Below are 16363 nucleotides of genomic sequence, written 5' to 3' on the forward strand. Positions count from 1 at the left end.
ATAAGTGATATTCATTACATTTACCTGTAATATTTTCATAGTGGATGTACTGTGTGTTGGATGTGCCTTTCTTATCCTTGCATGTGACCTTGTGAGCCACCATTAGCTCTTACGTCCACCTCATTCCATTAAACTCATAACATTATGGCAGAAAAACACTTCCTGTGACTGATTTTGATGTGAAAGGAAACACAATAAAAGTTGGTTACTTGCTTAAAAACTCTTTATTCATTCGGGTTAAAATAAATGAAATATATATTTCTTTCATGTATTATTCAGTTTGCTTAAAGCAGGCTCTCTCCTCTCTGTGTGGTTTGACAGAGTGAGGTCTGTGGGCTGTGGTGGGAAGCAGGGTTGTATGCTGGGATTTGGCTTCAAACTGATGAGTTCAAACCCTGTTCTTGAAGGAGCACAAGTAGCTTTTGTCCCCGCTCAGCACCGACACACCTGATTCAGCTCATCAAGGGTTTGATGATCAGTTGATTAGATCAATATGAGGTGTGGTAGTACTAGGCTGGGACATAAACCTGGATCCACTGCAGCTCTCCAAGACGAGGAGTGAGGATCACTGATGTAGTAACATACTACCAACATATGGTAACATACTACCAACATATGGTAACATACTACCATCATACTGTCTACGAGACGACGAGCTGTGAGGTGCCTTGAAGTACTTGACACAGGAGGAGCCCAGCCTGTGCCAATCACCATAGCCCTTCAGGTCACATGGCCCTGGCGTGTCACACCCACTCTCCTCCTCCTGGAGATCCAGAGGCAGAGCGGCGCTACCTAGTGGATAATGGCAACATCGCAGCACTGAGGGCATCATTTTTAAGGGTGAGTCATTACACTTGTGAAAAGTATGCACCTGTTATTTTCAGTTGGATATAAAAGGCAAAACATAGATATTATCCTTTTTATAATCTTTATATTGATTTGAACATTTGTTTTTGTAGCACCATCTCGGCTTTATTCCCTAGGCATAGACTTTGCACGAAACATCTTGTAACATATTCTTCAAAGGTATAATGGAATGGGGGGGGGGGGGGGGTTCCTACAGAAGTGCTCAGTTCTGCAGAATATGATCTAGTCCTTTCATGAGTATCTGTCAGTGACATACATTTGTAATTGGTGTACTGTATCTCTCATTAAATAGGCTGAACTTTAGTCATATGAATTGCTAGAGCAAAGCAACTGTTTTATATCCTCAAAAGACCTCTCTCTCCCGTGTGACAGCAGAAGGTGTTTGTCTCACCAGCAAGCACAGCGTCACATCTTTATGTTTCTGATATGTTTATTGGTTATGTTATATGGTATAAAACCATTGGTATGTTAATTAATCACAGTTATATTAGAGCTTCAGTAGTGTCACACAGACTGTGGATTGAGACGTGCTGAAAACTCCCTAACGCGTCATAGTGGCCACGCTCCTCATAATCCTCCATTTGTTTCTCGAAGTTAAACAGACCATGTTACTTTCAATATTTACTTTAGTTTATTCCAATAACACTGACACCATTTATTTGTGTGGACAGTCACAGTTTTTGACAGTCTGTAAAATATCCTATAAAAGAAGATCATTCAACCTCAGGTTTGTCAACCTTCATTACTGGACTTATTGTAGTCCTCTCGAGACAAGCAAACTACACAACCCAGTTATTTTCCTGTATATCAAATAACTGCCCAGCCTAAAAGCATCCCCCTTCCCCTACCCCTACCCCTTCCCCTTCCCCTTCCCCTTCCCCTTCCCCTTCAGTGCCTGCAATTCTGAAGTGACCATCAAGGTGTAAGCAACATAACACTGGATTATTTAGGGGTTTTACACACAACAGGGCCGAGCCAAACCAAACTGTGCTAGATATTTTCCTCTCACATTGTCCTTCCCAGCGCTGTTTCAGTATCTATGGTGGATGTGTAACCAGGTGCGGTTCAGTACAGCTCAGCTGGGTTCGGCTCTGTAGTGTGAATCAGGGTCTAGTGTCCCAATGGGCTTTGGGGGGGCAGGGGATATGCAAATACCAACAGGGAGGGCTAGGCTAAGAGAAGGGTACTGTAGGCCTGTATGGTGGTTTTGGAATCAGGTGATTGGTCTTTTCATTGCTTTGGCTTCCGTTTGGCCTTGTCTCTCAAGGCTGACATCCACTTGGACAGAGGGCTGGAGCCTCCTGGCTTACTGCTCCCCTCTGCTGTCTGAGGGGGGGGTGAGGGGGGGTGAGAGAGAGAGAGAGAGAGGGAGGGAGGGGGGGTGGGAAGGATCTTATTTTTAGAGTTTATTCTACAAGAAAATTATCATTTTGATATGAAAAGATTGAGGGTTACTGAATCTTCCATTTCAAATAATTTACAATTTTTAATTTGTGTAATGTTAATGTGTCAAGCGTCAAATGAACTCTGACCTTGACAGACAGGGTCTCCTGTGATGTTACAGAGTCCTGTTGTTCAGTGGAAGGTGAGGCGGTGTAGAAAACTGAGGAGGAAAAGACGGAATGATATGAAGAGATCGGGGAGGAGGGAGAGAGGACTGGATGAGATGACTTGGGAAGGCCAGTGCGTGGTATCTTGAAGATCTCTGTTTCAACAAGGAGAGCAAGAGAGAGAGAAAGAGAGAAAGAGGGCATGTTTAGTACTCCACTTCTCTGCCTGTCATACTGTACACATGACCTAAGCCCCACTTCACCTTTTGCCCTTTGACTCGGGGGTCTGCGCTTTCTCTTTTTGTTCAGACCAATCCGATGCTTCTGGGCAGAACTGTCTAGAACTTCTAGAGACTGAATAAGGGGAAGAATCAGAGCGAAAGAAAGAGAGTTTCAGGGGAGAGACAGCAAGAGAGAGAGAGAGAGAGACACACACACACGTGTTAAGACAGACTTCCCTGTTTTACATGACTACAATACCCATAATCCCACAGTGTGGCTCACCTTCACGCAGGAGAAGTCAAGAGGGGGATCCTCTGATAGGTTCTTTTTGGGGATCTTGTATAACTCTATAGATTTGGGTTTGAAGTGATACAATTTATTGCCCTTTACTACACTATTATCTAATAATATCCTCGGGATGGCAGGAATGGCAACTCCTCCATTGTTGTTGTTTACTTCCTGTTGTGTGCCATCCAATTGGCTGTCCACAATCATATCTGGCTCTGATTGGCTGAAGCCCTCATTTTTAATTTGATCTATGTTGTCTTCGTGATGTTCAACACCTTGGGGGAGGCATGTCTCTGATTGGTCATTTTGGTCAAGCCTCTGCTGGCTCTCAGCCTCTGATTGGTCAACATACTCTGTGGGGGCGGGACTGTCATCGATGGACAGAAAGCGTGACCACTCCTCACCAGATAAAATCTCATCCACCAAGTTGGGACTGAAGTTGAACTTGAAGGAGCTGAACGAGCTGTCAGACAGAGATAAAACATAGAGACACTTTAAAACAATGTTGCAGTCTGATATCATATTAATAAAATCCAAGCCATTTCAAAAACAAATGAATCATGGCTTTCTGAACTGGTCTCAACGAGGTTACCCTTCAAGTCATGTCACTGAACTGGAATTACCACTGATCGAACTTACAAATGTGCGTGTGCATGCGTGCATGCGTGTATGGATGAATTAGCATGGAATATCATTTGTACTACTGGATAACAGAGCATACTGTATTAGCATTAGCCAGAGCATTGTGATGACCTCAGACGACAGCTATGGGAAAGTGTCTCTGAGTTACAGTAAAAGCTAGAACACCCTGTTACGGTACCAGAGAGAGGCAGAGAGGATGTGTGACACACTGCTATGACAAGCATCTAAATGAACAAATACAAAAGAGAATGAGGGGGAGAGAGAAGGATGGGGGGGGGGGGGGGGGGGAGCTCGGGAGCGGATGAGATTCCCTCGAAACTTTTCTTTTCACACACACCTCTGAAAATTTCCATGCCGCCCTTTAAAATTTCCCCCCTTTTCAGCTTTGCTGGGCTCGCTCATTGGTGAATGTTCCACAGCCTCGTCACTCCTCTCCTCTTCCACCTCCTCCTTTCCCTCCCTCTCTTCCTCCTCTCTGACGGACATCTGAGTCTCCAGTCTGATTGAAGGTCGATCTAGATGAAGGTGAGCCTGTCACAATGAGGAGAGAGAGAAAGAGAACAAGTCAAACAGAAGTTAGCCCACTCGATGTTAGATAGGATGCAAGAGGAAAATAAAATAGCCCAATATTTTTTTCACACTCAATTAGACAAAGACCAGGGGAAGCTGGTGAAGGTAGAGATCGGAGGCTCATTGTAATGCATGGAACAGAATGAGGAATGTGTTTCCATGCATGACAAGAAGCCTGTCCTCCGATTTCTACCTCCACAAGCCTCCCCTGATAAAGAGATGAACTTGAAGTTCACCAATGCTATACTGCTCTCTCCCTCTCTGTCTGGCCCCTCCCTATGGCTCTCCTCTTGTCCTCCTCTCCTCTCGTCTCTATTCTCCTTCAGCCGGCCCATCGTCTTCTTGGCCAATTTCTTCACGTTAACTCCAGTTGTCTTCTTCAGGTTCTGAGGTTTCAAGGGAGGGGCTTCACACCCACCCAACTCAAGCACACCGACCCCCAACGTAATGTCCTGAACCGGAACTTCCTGTGTACCCTCAAAATCCCTCCCCCTTATGAACGTGCCTCCCCTATTCACATTCAACCGTCTGTGTTCTTCCTCTTCAAAGCATCCATTTTGCGTTCCAGAATTCTCATCCTGAGAGGTTGAAGTGCATGCCGGAACGTTGGGGCTGAGAGACTCCAGAAGCATTACATCAGCGGGGGTTCTAGAGTTCTCTTTCCCATCCGTGTTGTGTTTGTTCGGCTCGGCGGTCTGTCTGACCCTCTCTGTTCCTGCAGGAACAAGCTGGGGGGCTTTGGTGTCCCCCACGTGAGCCCCAGAAGAGGCACTACCATGGACAGGTCTGTTCCGGCGTTTGGGTATGGGTGCACCTCCCTCACCGATCCCCACCAACTCTGAGGCTTTGGGGGGCTCCTTATCCCTTAATTGGGATGAGTGTTGTACTGCATTGGACCCAGTCACCTTTCGATGTACCCCCTCACCCCCCAGTGATATAGATTCCAGAATGAAATCCAGAGGGGGCTGTGAGAATCTCCGTTCTGATTTGGGAACAACAGCTGAGTATACAGACTGCCGGTCCCCAAAGGAGGCCTCTTCCTCTTGGCCCCCAGGACCTCTCCCAAGCCCTGTAGGCCCCTGCTCCAAGCCTGGGCTCTCTCCTCCCACTCTCCCCCCCAAAGGAGCACTCCGTCTGGGGTGCAAGGCCGGTGGCTTCGTCCTCTGCCTTGGGGGTAGGGGAGGAGGGAGGCGTCTGGTGCCCAGCGCGGGGGGAGGGAGTGACATTGGCTTCCTCTCCCATCTGGGAATCACAGCAGGAGATCCATTGGATTCCTCCTTGACGACAGACTTTTCCATACCCGCATCCGAAGAAGGAAAGCCGGAATTCCCCTCCCTCTCCTCTGAATCCTTGTCTGATGATTCTTGATCGCCGTCCCTCTCAGCTGTAATGTCCAACTCCAGACCTTGTTCTTGTTCTTCTTCTTCTTCTTCTTCTTCTTCTTCTTCTTCTTCTTCTTCTTCTTCTTCTTCTTCATCCTCCACAGCTAGCACCCTTGTGAATGAGAGTAACCCATAGTCATTGTCTTCAGGGGACACATATGCCGCCCCATCAGTGACCTCAGAAGACCTGAGGGGTTGGGGAAGGTGTGTGTCTGGGGATATATGTGTGTCTGGTTGGGTGTCTGGTTGGGTGTCTGGTTGGGTGTCTGGTTGGGTGTCTGGTTGGGTGTCTGGGGTTTGATCTGCATCTTCAGTGCTGAGTCTTTGCAGCACAGGCTGGAGCAAAGGCATGCCTTCTAACTGGCTGTCTTCACCTGACATCTAGAAGAGAGAGGAACAGAGGGAGTGAGAGAGAAATGTCCTTGCATAACCACATATCTATACACAGTGATAATGTCAGAGAGAGAGAGAGAGAGAGAGACAGAAGTATGTATGATAACTTATCTTATCTTCCATTAAAATCAACAGATAGAGAGAGAGAGAGAGAAAGAGAGAAAGAGAGAGAACATTTTCCTGTCATAGATAACCTGGTATAGTTTTGTTACAACTTTTACTTTCCCCTCCAGATGCCTTTCTCTCTCTCAGTGCAGATGTACTGCCCAATAACTATGACTACTGAACTTCTTAATCTCTGTTTTTGCAGATTATCTAATTATTATTGTATCTTTTCACTTACCGCACTCGTCCTCAGTGATTTCTTCCCTTCATCCTTTTGTCCTCCAGCCCTCCCTCTCCAAATTATCCTTCAAGATCTGTCCTTAAACTCAGCTGTTCTCTCCTTCTCCCTCTCTCTCTTTCCAACATGTGTGTTCCAAACAAACACAGCTCAATCTCCTGCCTCTCTCTCCCACTGTCTCCTCCCTCCCCTGCCTCTCTGTGTGTTGTAGGGGAGGCTGGAGGAGGTAGAATTCTGAGGACAGGTCCATTGTAATGCATTGAATGAAGAATGGTATGGAATGGAATGTTTGACGTCCTTCCTCATTCCATTCCGTGCATTACAATGAGCCCGTCCTCAGACTTCTACTTCCACCAGCCTCTACTGGTGTGTTGGTAAGATTTTACTGATGTCTGACCTGTAACTGAAAGAACCCGTTTTTCCTACTAGTCTAGTGATTCTTCCCCATTCCGAAGTAAGTATAGGATGATGACATGCTCTATTCAAACCCACACTTTAAATATAAAGTGAGACACAGTTAACTTGGAAATGAAGACAGTATGATTGTTTGCAGGAATACTTCTCTTACAAAACATTTGTGCAAGGTAGCTGTTGCCAAAATGTTGTATTTGCCTGATGGAAAAGTATACAGATAAAATTGAGGATAAATTATATTGAACATCACTCATGCAAGTGTTTTTGCTGTTATGTATTTCATTGGAGTCACAATGACAAATAAGATATGAGGTTTATTCACTCAGAGAGAGACCTGACAAACAGGAAACTCATTGCACGCACACGCGCACAGAGAGAGAGAGAGAGAGAGAATATCTTATCACAATATCTTGATAACGTGTAATCACTTACTGTAATAAGTAAGTAAAGAGTTACTGTTTCACTAACAATACATTAATAAAAACTAACATCCAATCATGGACAGGCATACAAAAAGTGGCTACCCAATCAACTGCTCAATTTACAGCCATGTGATTCGAACTCAGGAAAAACAACAGAAGTTAGATGACCGAGGTCACCTGTTAGAAAAGAATTGCAGTTATTTAGCATTTTCGAGTGGTGTAATTAACTACATAAATGTGTCTACAGTTTTAAAAGATCGTCTACAATAATGAAGTTAGCCTTGTTAAACGTGTTGGTGCCTTTTTTCGTTTGTATTGCTTTGGCGAACAGTGGTGTATTCGACAGCGTTCTTGTGGACATGAGCTATGATCACTACGCGGAGAAGACGGTTGACCACCTGCCCGTTTTCTTGGCCATGCCTTTCAACTCTCTGATCAACTTGGGATACATATTCATGGGAATATATTGGCTTTTTCAACAGACAGACGGTAAAGGAGATACAAAGGCACGTTATGTCAAAGACACGTTTGCCGTCATGGCCATTGCGTACGCACCTGTGCAGTGGGTGCGCCTTGCGACCCTGCGCCGTGCCCCCGCCGTTCTGGACCAGTGGTTTACCCTCCCAATCTTCGCGTGGGTGCCGGTGTGGTGTCACTATATAGAGCACGGCTGGCGGCCGGACTACGCGGTAACGGTCGAGTTGTGTTCCCTGCTGAGCTACGCCGTGGCGCTGCTGCATGACCAAGGGTTCGAGGTGGCCCTTGGATGTCACGTCGCATTCGCCCTATACAAGGGTGTCGGTGTGAATCGCAAATACGGAGATTCCCGGTCCCAGAAATACCTAGGTCTTGCCGTCTTGTCCTGTGGCGGTTTCGTCGCGCTCAAGCTGTTGGATCATACCCTTGCACTGTACCGACCGTTCCAGCACCTGACCGGACACTTCTGGTCCAAAGTGTGTGACATTCTGCAGTTCCACTACAGCTTCTGTTTTCTCACGCACCTCACAGGAGTCGCACAAAAAAGGACGTCTTAGAATAAACCAGATGTAGGCCTTAACCTATCCTTATAAACCATCCAAGTCATCGTAATTCATTACCTCTGTGTTCTTGATGGAACAGATGGAATATACTTGTGTTAAAGAAACTCTCTTTCACTGATGTTTTAAAGACTGGACAAATGGGTCTTAGGGTAGCCATTGATCATAAAGTCTGAGGTGTGAGGTTGTGTACACAGAATGGAATCAATAAAGCAACAGCTCATACAATGGAGAAAGGCGATGATTGTTTGATTATTTTCCTTCCCTTTTAATGTGCAAGCCAAGCAATGCATAATATCCATTCTCATATATGAAGCAATATTATAACCAACCGTTTACAGCCTGCATGTTTTAATGCAGGGGAGGCTGGTGGAGGTAGAAATTAGAGGAGGGGCTCATTGTAATCAATGGAATGAGGAATGGTATTATACACATGTTTAAAGCATGGAATGGAAGGAGTCCATCCCATGTATTACAATGAGCCCGTCCTCTGATTTCCACCTCCACCAACCTCCCCTGTTCTATTGACATTTGCCTGTTAACCATCAAAGCTCCAGTTTCGTCATGCCTGTCAGCACAGGCTCGGAGAAAGAGTTCTTACTGGTCCAGAGCAGGGCAAGTCCTGCCTCCCGAAAGTCCTGATTGGCGCAGTAGATGATGGGGTTCAGCCCACAGTCCAAGTAGGACATCACTGATGACAGAGTTCTTAGCCAATCAGGGGCCGGAGATAGGTCCAGTCTTCCCAGGAGAATCAGCTGTGAGGAAGTGGAAGAGATCAATAATGTTTCCATCGGTTGTGCCAAAAGGCAAATGGCAAGATTTGTGTGTGTGTGTGTGGTGTGTGCGTGTGCGTGTGCGTCTCACCTCAGACACAGCGAAGGGAGTGTAGCAGAGCAGATAGAAGGCCACAACCAGGGGAGTAACATTGGAAAGGTCCTCTTGATCACTAAAGGAGGGAGAGATGGAGAGAGAGAGAGAAATAAAGCAAGAGGGTGACTGAAAGAGTGAGGTGTCGTTGTAAAGGACACATGGGGTGCAACCCAATACTCCAAAGTGACTTCCTCCTCGACCTTTGAGGTGGACCTCAAAGGGGGGGTCACGAACCGAAACACACACACCTGTCGCAGTTCCTTCCACAGCCAGCAGCGGTCAGAGCAGAGCAGATGAGGATGAGGAGGAAAGGGAGGAAGATGCAGACGGAGAAGGCGCAGAGGATGTAGACGAGCATGTCGGAGTAGCTGCTCTCCCAGAAAACGGCACACAGCATCTCTGCAGGGTCATACCTGTGAATGATTAATTGATGATTGATTTATTGATTGATTGATTGATTGTTGTTTTGAGCTGGAGTGCAGACTGCATGTTCAGTGCTTCTCCTCAGTGACTAATTAAAGCCAAATCAACCCAAGATCATCAGTTTCCCCCCCTACCTGATCCAGTCGTAAACCACAGGAACGCTCCCAAACACCAACCCCGTCACCCAGGAAGCCAGGCAAGCCAGCACCATGACAATGGAGAAAACACTTCCTGTGGAGGCCACGCCAGTGACCCGCTGGACACAGAGAATCGCTGAGGAGGGGAAGGAGATGGGTGTTTAGGGGTAGGATGTGGAGTGTGTGTGGGGCAAGGGCAGATCGAGGTCCTCAAAGCCAGTTGTTGCTGGATCAAAAATCTATAGCCAATACAGAGGCCAAATCTCAAAAGTCTTTCCTTGCTTCTCATGTCCTCTCACCTCGCCTCCTTCTCAAAACTCATTGGAGGAGAAGGTCAGAGGGGAGGAACCTCAGATCTTCTCCTCCAATGAGTTCTGAGAAGGACATGAGGAGAGAGGACGCGAGGAATCAAGGAAAGACTTTTGAGATGTGGCCACAGTGATCCAGTGAGAATGACTGACGAGAACTACTTGAGTGAGTCTAGTTCTGTACCTATGCTTCCTATAGATGAGGTGATGAAGGCGAATTTGAGCAAGCTGACCACTTCACACCATGGTGACCTCTGGCCATTAGTCAGCATAGCTAATAGGGAGCCAGAGATGATGAGCAGGGAGGAGCCAAGGTCAGAGAGTGTTAGACTGACGAAGGGGACCCAGTATCGACACGAAAACTGACCCCTACACTGAGAGAGGGACAGAGAGAGGGGTGTAAAAGAGTGAACGTACAATATCATGAAATGTATCATATCTATTACAATACATAATTGAGGGAATATGTCTACAAACTGTAAATAGATAAATAACATCTGCAATATTATATTGATACTACAAAGCAGAAAGTCCCAGGCCATGTCTGAAAGTTCATACTGCCTACTGTTTACTAAACGTACCAACTACATACTAAGCATACTACATACTATTTAGTATGGTTACTACTGTTAGTAAAAATGTTAAAATGTATTAATGTAGAAAGCAAAACATTTCAACATACTACACTTCATTCATATTGAGAAACCGTCATCTGTAACTCAACCATAGTAACTCAATTACTAGTAACTCAATTCATAGTAATTGGTTACATTTCCTAATGCCCGCCTCCCTTACCCACTCCACTGAATTGTGGGACTAACATCGGAAAAGATTTCCTGAATAGTGTGCAGTGAATTCATCCTACATGGAAGGCAAATCTAGGATGGCATTTTATACATCCTCAATTTCGGCACATTACGCATACTGCAAAACGTTCTAATCTTGCATACTGAAAACGCCTACTAAATAGGTTGCAGTATGAAATTTTGGACATGGCCCAAGTGTTCTGACTCATTGTGAAAGACTGCGCTTATCAGGGATAAATCATAAATAACCTACAACACACATAGAAGCACAGTTTGATCTACAGCATGCTATTATTGCCATTTTTGTTAAAGAATTTAAAAGAAAACTTTGTGAAACTTTGACAAATGATTCAATGAACGAAAGTAAAGTTGGAATAAACAAACTATTGTCTTCAGTTGTAACAGCAGATAATACCTACCATGATTTTGACCAGTAAAACCAGGCTGTTTCCTATAATACCCAGAACCATCTCCACACTCAGAACCGTCACCAGTACAGACCTCTCAACCTTGGTCCACGACCGCTCCAACAATGTGGTGTTGACCCACTCATTCACTGAGAGACAGACGGAGAAGGGGAGCAGGAGGAGAGGAGGAGAGAAGGAAAGGATATATCGTTCATAGACAATATACAAATAAATTTCACTTACTGTTGGTTGGTTGGTTGGTTGTTTATTTGAGTCCATCCACATACCTTACAGTGAAAGCCACTGATATTCTAATACCAAACGTAATACCAAATGTAAACTTACTGTTAAGATTGGTGGATTGAGTCCACAACCATGAGGAGTGTGAATTATAAAGAGTCGGCTGAGGTAGAAGATGAGAGCATGAAGATTACACACTGCAACTTCATCATTAAAAACATCTACACAATTAAAACCCTACTGCCTCATTTACGCTTACTGGGAAAACCCTTATTAAGCATTATTAGGTGTGTGTGTGTGTGTGTGTGTGTGTATGTGTGTGTGTGTGTGTGCGTGTGTGCGTGTGTGTGTGTGTGTGTGTGTGTGTGTGTGTGTGTGTGTGTGTGTGTAATATAGCGTTAACCATGAAATACTATGCCATGTTTATGACACACTATGTTATGTCACGGGAATTAATAAATATAATATAATACATTTAAAATGTTTTTATTTGTCATTGGTTTTGACCTCACTAACTTTGCCACATCAAACATGGCGGCTTGAAGTCCTTTGCCAGGTCCTGTCATAACGTTGAGGCACTTCCTGTGCGCATCAGTTGCAATCCCTAAATCGTCCGCTGTTCTGGTTTAGAAGGCCAAATAGCGACGGCTCGGTAAGTTTCAAACATTTAAACCAACTGGATCATTATTTGCAGTGGTTTTGATTAGATTTTACAGCACGCAACATTTGTGTCGATCAATTCTACTGTATTTTGGGAGTTGTATCATTGCTGCTTTGTCAATTAAAGCGACATCACGCCAGTCATTGGGAAAGTCCTTGAGGATTTTATGACTAGCCTAGGCAGCTAGCTAGCCGGTTACGGGCTAGACACACTAGACAGCGTTGGTTAAGCTTGCATTGTGTTTGTACGGTTTTTGATGTACTGCTTCTTGGCAGGCATGAATTTGTCTATATTATGTAGAGGTCAGCCGAGGCCGTTGTCAGTGGTCTGGTTGTAGGGTGGCATTTGCTCTCGGGGAAAACATTGGGACCCCACGCTAGCGCATTCATGCCCTCAACTACCCCTTCTGTCGCTCGTTTTTAGTCAAACACATGTCATTTCATTATGACAACAATCATGTCATGTTCATGAATGGTGACATAAGGGTTGGTCAATACTGATGACCATAAATGCTTTCGTAAGAGGCACACACCACCTCTTCTGAAACGAAAATGTTTTTAGGTCCAGGAAGAAATTCCATGATGTTAACTTCTCTATTGGCCACTTTTATTTGATTATGGCGAACATTGGGACATTAACTCCTTTTCTTAGTATCCTGGACAGTATTTCCTTTATGAAAACAATATTTTCTACAGGAGCAAATTCAGGCATAACAACTATCAAAAACACAAGTCTGTGACCTCAGAACACCCCAGCTTATCGCCACCCCTCTGCGGTGTTTGTTCAGGGTGTCACCATCATCATCATCATACCTGTTGCATATCACATTATTATAAAATAAATGCTTAAATGTTTCCTTTGTCTTCTATGTTGTTAGCGTTCTCCAAGCGTGATGTCTGCGGCGTTGCGTGTACTCTACTCCGTGTCCAGACCAGGTAAGACTTGAGGATGGAGAAACTGGGACAAGATATTTCCCTTTCACACTGTCCTTTCCAATACTGCTTCAGCAACTATGGTGGATGCGTAACCTGGTCAGCCTAGTACGGCTCAGCTCAGTACGGCTCTGTGGTGTGAATTAGGGTTGAATGTATTGATATTAGTGACAGGGAACCTGAATTTACAATACACGGTCAAGTGGAATAATTGTTCAAGTTTAAGTTGTTTCATATGGTAGCTTGTGTGGTAAAAGATAACAACTTATCTTATTTTAGATAAGATTTGTTTCCAGAAAGGAGGCTACACTGTGCCATTAGTGTACTCTGTTGTGCGAACTGAGAGTAGGGTTCTGCTGCTGGAACTGTACATTTATTGTCTTATGACATCATGGGTATTTTTCCGCAGGCACTTTTGCAGCCGGTCACAACCTGGTGCGTCCGTTGAGTCTGTCTGCCCACAGGGAGAGTTTCAGTAAGTCACTTTTGATCTTACTGGACCCATTAGAATGGAAGCATCAGATCACGGTCACACAGGATTGTGCAGGGGCCTGTCGAGGACCGAAGTTGGAAAACCCGAACGCATGCGCACACACAATCTCTCATGAACATGGCCTAGTACGACCACTGTATACATACTGAATCTGCCAGTCAGATCGGTATTAATAGCTGTGATGTTTTTTTACAGGTGGCTTGTTTATGAATTCACAGAGATATATGTTCTCTCTTTCTCTCTCTCTCTCTCTCTCTCTCTCTCTGTAGAGTATGTGAATGCTCAGGAGATGTCCGAAGACCTGAGGTCCATCACAGACCGAGCCGCTCAGACTCTCCTATGGACAGAACTCTTTAGAGGTCAGCTCCGCCCACTGACCTTTGACCCCCTGACGACCCCCGACCATGCATACTGACAAGTAGTCAGTTTAATTGAATTGACATTCTACCATCGTCAATGTTTTTGTTTTATCTCGCTGAGAGACCAATCAATCTTTTTTTAAGAAAGTACGATGGTCTCCGACAGCATTTGATGAAATCTGTTTTAAAAACCTGTACTATGGTTCCTGTTCAATTTTGATGAAAATGTCCTACTTCCTCTCCTGATCCTCTAGGTTTGGGCATGACCATGAGCTACCTGTTCAGGGAGCCAGCCACTATAAACTACCCGTTTGAGAAGGGGCCCCTGTCGCCCCGTTTCCGCGGCGAGCACGCATTGCGCAGGTACCCCTCCGGGGAGGAGCGCTGCATCGCCTGCAAGCTGTGTGAGGCCATCTGCCCTGCCCAGGTACCTACACACACACACACACACACACACACACACACACACACCTGTATTCAACTACCACCTTTCACAGGGAAATATACACTGTCCATGTTTTTTTTCTGGCATTTGGCCAAGTCTTTGTTTCCTCACTACAACGTCTATTGTCTATTTATTGGTTCTTTTCTGTTTTTCACCCCTCCCTCCTCTTCTCTACGCCTCTCTGCCCCCCCTCCCCTCTAGGCTATAACCATCGAGGCGGAGCCCCGTTCAGACGGCAGCAGGAGGACGACGCGCTACGACATCGACATGACCAAATGCATCTACTGTGGCTTCTGTCAGGAGGCCTGTCCGGTGGACGCCATTGTTGAGGTGAGCAACCCCCGTCCCCCTTCTCTCCCCATGCCCCTTTCCCTCTTTCTCTTTAGATGTCGTAAAGGTAGAGAATGGTGTGAACTGGTTTCTTGACTAAAACAGCAAAGGTTGTTGTTTTAGTCTTGTCCTTTTCGAGTTGATTGTAGTCCCAACTAGCCATGTTTATCAATCTGTCAGTCTCTTTCTTTGTTTCTTTTCAGGGCCCCAACTTTGAGTTTTCCACAGAGACCCATGAGGAGCTGCTCTACAACAAGGAGAAACTGCTCAACAACGGAGACAAATGGGAGGCCGAGATTGCCGCCAACATACAGGCTGATTACCTCTATCGATAAACAGGCTGTCATTCACATGCACATATACACACACACACACACACACACACACACACACACACAAACAAACTCAAACGCACACAAATATTGTACAGATGTCCTACAGCCTCTCTGACATATATACACGTCCATACTGTACAGATGATCTAGATCAGTGGTTCACACTCAAACCTGGTTCCAGAGATCCAGACTGTTTTATCTGAAAAGTATATAGTACTCTGGGTTTCCAAACATGATTAGACTGCAGCCCATAGACCCACCTGGTGGTAGCCTCTCCACACTGCGAGCCCGATTCATATTGGCAACAGAAAGGATCAAAACCAAAACAAAACAGGGTCGCGTTCAGTAGGCCGAATGTTCTGCACTGCTAAACGGTTACTCCCTGTATGGGAAAGTTGGCTAGAGTATCCCTTCTGCTTAAACACACTCTATTCTATTCAGGGGTTCTGAATGTGCTTCCCTGATGAACAGACAGTAACTGTGCTAACACAGTGGCTCTCAAGAACCAGGACTGGATGAATCACTGACATACGTAGGCCCAGACACACAGAGAGAGTTTCAACTGTCTCCTGTTCCTGCAGCCAACCAACAGATGCCTATCCTCATGTCTGTATTCTCACCAGTCCCATACTGTTTATCTGTAAGGAGTTAACATTGTCAGAAAGCGTTACAAAACCAGTTGGCACATGGTAGTCTCAGGCATTTGTGTGTAACTCATTATTATTATTACCATCATACTCTAGTAGGGAGCCGGCAGATTCAAAATGGAGTTTGTTGTTGTTAAATTGTACAAAGTTTAATAGGCCTGCTTGTGGACTTTGAATGATGAAGAATAAATTAATGTTCTGTCCTAAGTTTTCAAATAGCCTGTTGTGTCCTTTTTTTCAACATATTTCTTGTTTTTGATTGTTTAACGGTTGCTTCTTAGTTCAAAATGACATAAAACTCATATATCATAAAACTCATCCCACACACACACACACATGAGGATGGAAGAGGGGGGGAGGGTGGCAGAGGAGGTGAGGATGGAAGAGGGGGGGAGGATGGAAGAGGAGGTGATGGAGTGAGAGAGGGGAGGAGGATGGCAGAGGAGGTGAGGATGGAAGAGGGGGGGAGGATGGAAGAGGAGGTGATGGAGTGAGAGAGGGGAGGAGGATGGCAGAGGAGGTGAGGATGGAAGAGGGGGGGAGGATGGAAGAGGAGGTGATGGAGTGAGAGAGGGGAGGAGGATGGCAGAGGAGGTGAGGATGGAAGAGGGGGGAGGATAGAAGAGGAGGGGAGGATTTGAAGTTTTAAGTTTGACAGATGAACAGTGTACCTGTCAAAAATGTTTTGCATTATTATAGCTTAAAGTCTCAGACTTCACAGCTACACCAAGATTCTGTCAAAGTTTAGAGAACATTCATGGTTCAAAGGTCAAAGCCTCAAGGCCCTTTATATGTCAGTATAAATGAATATATATGAATATATGTTATCCTATGATATTG

The 16363-nt window shown here is 45.2% G+C and overlaps 4 protein-coding genes across 7 annotated transcripts; 2 read left to right on the forward strand and 2 right to left on the reverse strand.

Moving 5' to 3' along the window:
* Positions 1-1738: 1738 nt before the first annotated feature.
* LOC310821192 (uncharacterized protein) lies at positions 1739-7780 on the reverse strand. Of its 4 annotated transcripts, none has more exons than XM_083693138.1 (7): positions 7649-7780; positions 4376-5902; positions 3907-4100; positions 2922-3390; positions 2681-2771; positions 2400-2572; positions 1739-2193 (listed from the first exon to the last, which is right to left on the reverse strand). In XM_083693138.1, the coding sequence occupies exons 2-7, from the start codon at positions 5900-5902 to the stop codon at positions 2098-2100; spliced, it is 2550 nt and encodes an 849-aa protein (XP_083549264.1). In that variant the 5' UTR covers positions 7649-7780; the 3' UTR covers positions 1739-2097. The 4 variants fall into 4 exon arrangements, with proteins under 4 accessions (XP_083549264.1, XP_083549266.1, XP_083549265.1 ...); XM_083693140.1 differs by lacking the exon at positions 7649-7780 and adding an exon at positions 6258-6591 and having other exon boundaries at positions 3332-3390; XM_083693139.1 differs by lacking the exon at positions 7649-7780 and adding an exon at positions 6258-6591 and having other exon boundaries at positions 2400-2470.
* tmem187 (transmembrane protein 187) lies at positions 6826-8348 on the forward strand. Its single transcript, XM_083693141.1, has one exon. The coding sequence runs from the start codon at positions 7363-7365 to the stop codon at positions 8125-8127; it is 765 nt and encodes a 254-aa protein (XP_083549267.1). The 5' UTR covers positions 6826-7362; the 3' UTR covers positions 8128-8348.
* Positions 8349-8675: 327 nt separating this feature from the next.
* On the reverse strand, positions 8676-11602 carry LOC310821021 (pinopsin; the record flags this gene model as incomplete). Its single annotated transcript, XM_083692863.1, has 7 exons — positions 8676-8885; positions 8995-9076; positions 9249-9413; positions 9558-9696; positions 10053-10242; positions 11094-11230; positions 11581-11602. 7 exons carry the CDS (start codon positions 11600-11602, stop codon positions 8676-8678), a joined length of 945 nt encoding a protein of 314 aa, XP_083548989.1.
* Positions 11603-11903: 301 nt separating this feature from the next.
* On the forward strand, positions 11904-14961 carry ndufs8a (NADH:ubiquinone oxidoreductase core subunit S8a). Its single transcript, XM_083692681.1, has 7 exons — positions 11904-11973; positions 12860-12917; positions 13324-13389; positions 13677-13766; positions 14021-14193; positions 14413-14541; positions 14745-14961. Exons 2-7 carry the CDS (start codon positions 12875-12877, stop codon positions 14874-14876), a joined length of 633 nt encoding a protein of 210 aa, XP_083548807.1. The 5' UTR covers positions 11904-11973; positions 12860-12874; the 3' UTR covers positions 14877-14961.
* Positions 14962-16363: the final 1402 nt, after the last annotated feature.

This window comes from Argentina silus, assembly GCF_951799395.1.
Source record: "Argentina silus genome assembly, chromosome: 21".
Classification (NCBI taxonomy): domain Eukaryota; kingdom Metazoa; phylum Chordata; class Actinopteri; order Argentiniformes; family Argentinidae; genus Argentina; species Argentina silus.

What these genes read in the sequence shown, in the direction of transcription:
- ndufs8a (XM_083692681.1), top strand. Translation starts at nt 12,875, where the DNA reads ATGTCTGCGGCGTTGCGTGTACTCTACTCCGTGTCCAGACCAG. An exon ending in ATGGACAGAACTCTTTAGAG is followed by an intron (nt 13,767 to 14,020) that starts GTCAGCTCCGCC and finishes CTGATCCTCTAG; the next exon opens with GTTTGGGCATGACCATGAGC. An exon ending in AGGCCATCTGCCCTGCCCAG is followed by an intron (nt 14,194 to 14,412) that starts GTACCTACACAC and finishes CCTCCCCTCTAG; the next exon opens with GCTATAACCATCGAGGCGGA.
- tmem187 (XM_083693141.1), top strand. Translation starts at nt 7,363, where the DNA reads ATGAAGTTAGCCTTGTTAAACGTGTTGGTGCCTTTTTTCGTTTGTATT.
- LOC310821192 (XM_083693138.1), bottom strand. Translation starts at nt 5,902, where the DNA reads ATGTCAGGTGAAGACAGCCAGTTAGAAGGCATGCCTTTGCTCCAGCCT. An exon ending in TTGACTTCTCCTGCGTGAAG is followed by an intron (nt 2,772 to 2,921) that starts GTGAGCCACACT and finishes CCCCTTATTCAG; the next exon opens with TCTCTAGAAGTTCTAGACAG. An exon ending in AGGAGACCCTGTCTGTCAAG is followed by an intron (nt 2,194 to 2,399) that starts GTCAGAGTTCAT and finishes CCCCCCCCTCAG; the next exon opens with ACAGCAGAGGGGAGCAGTAA.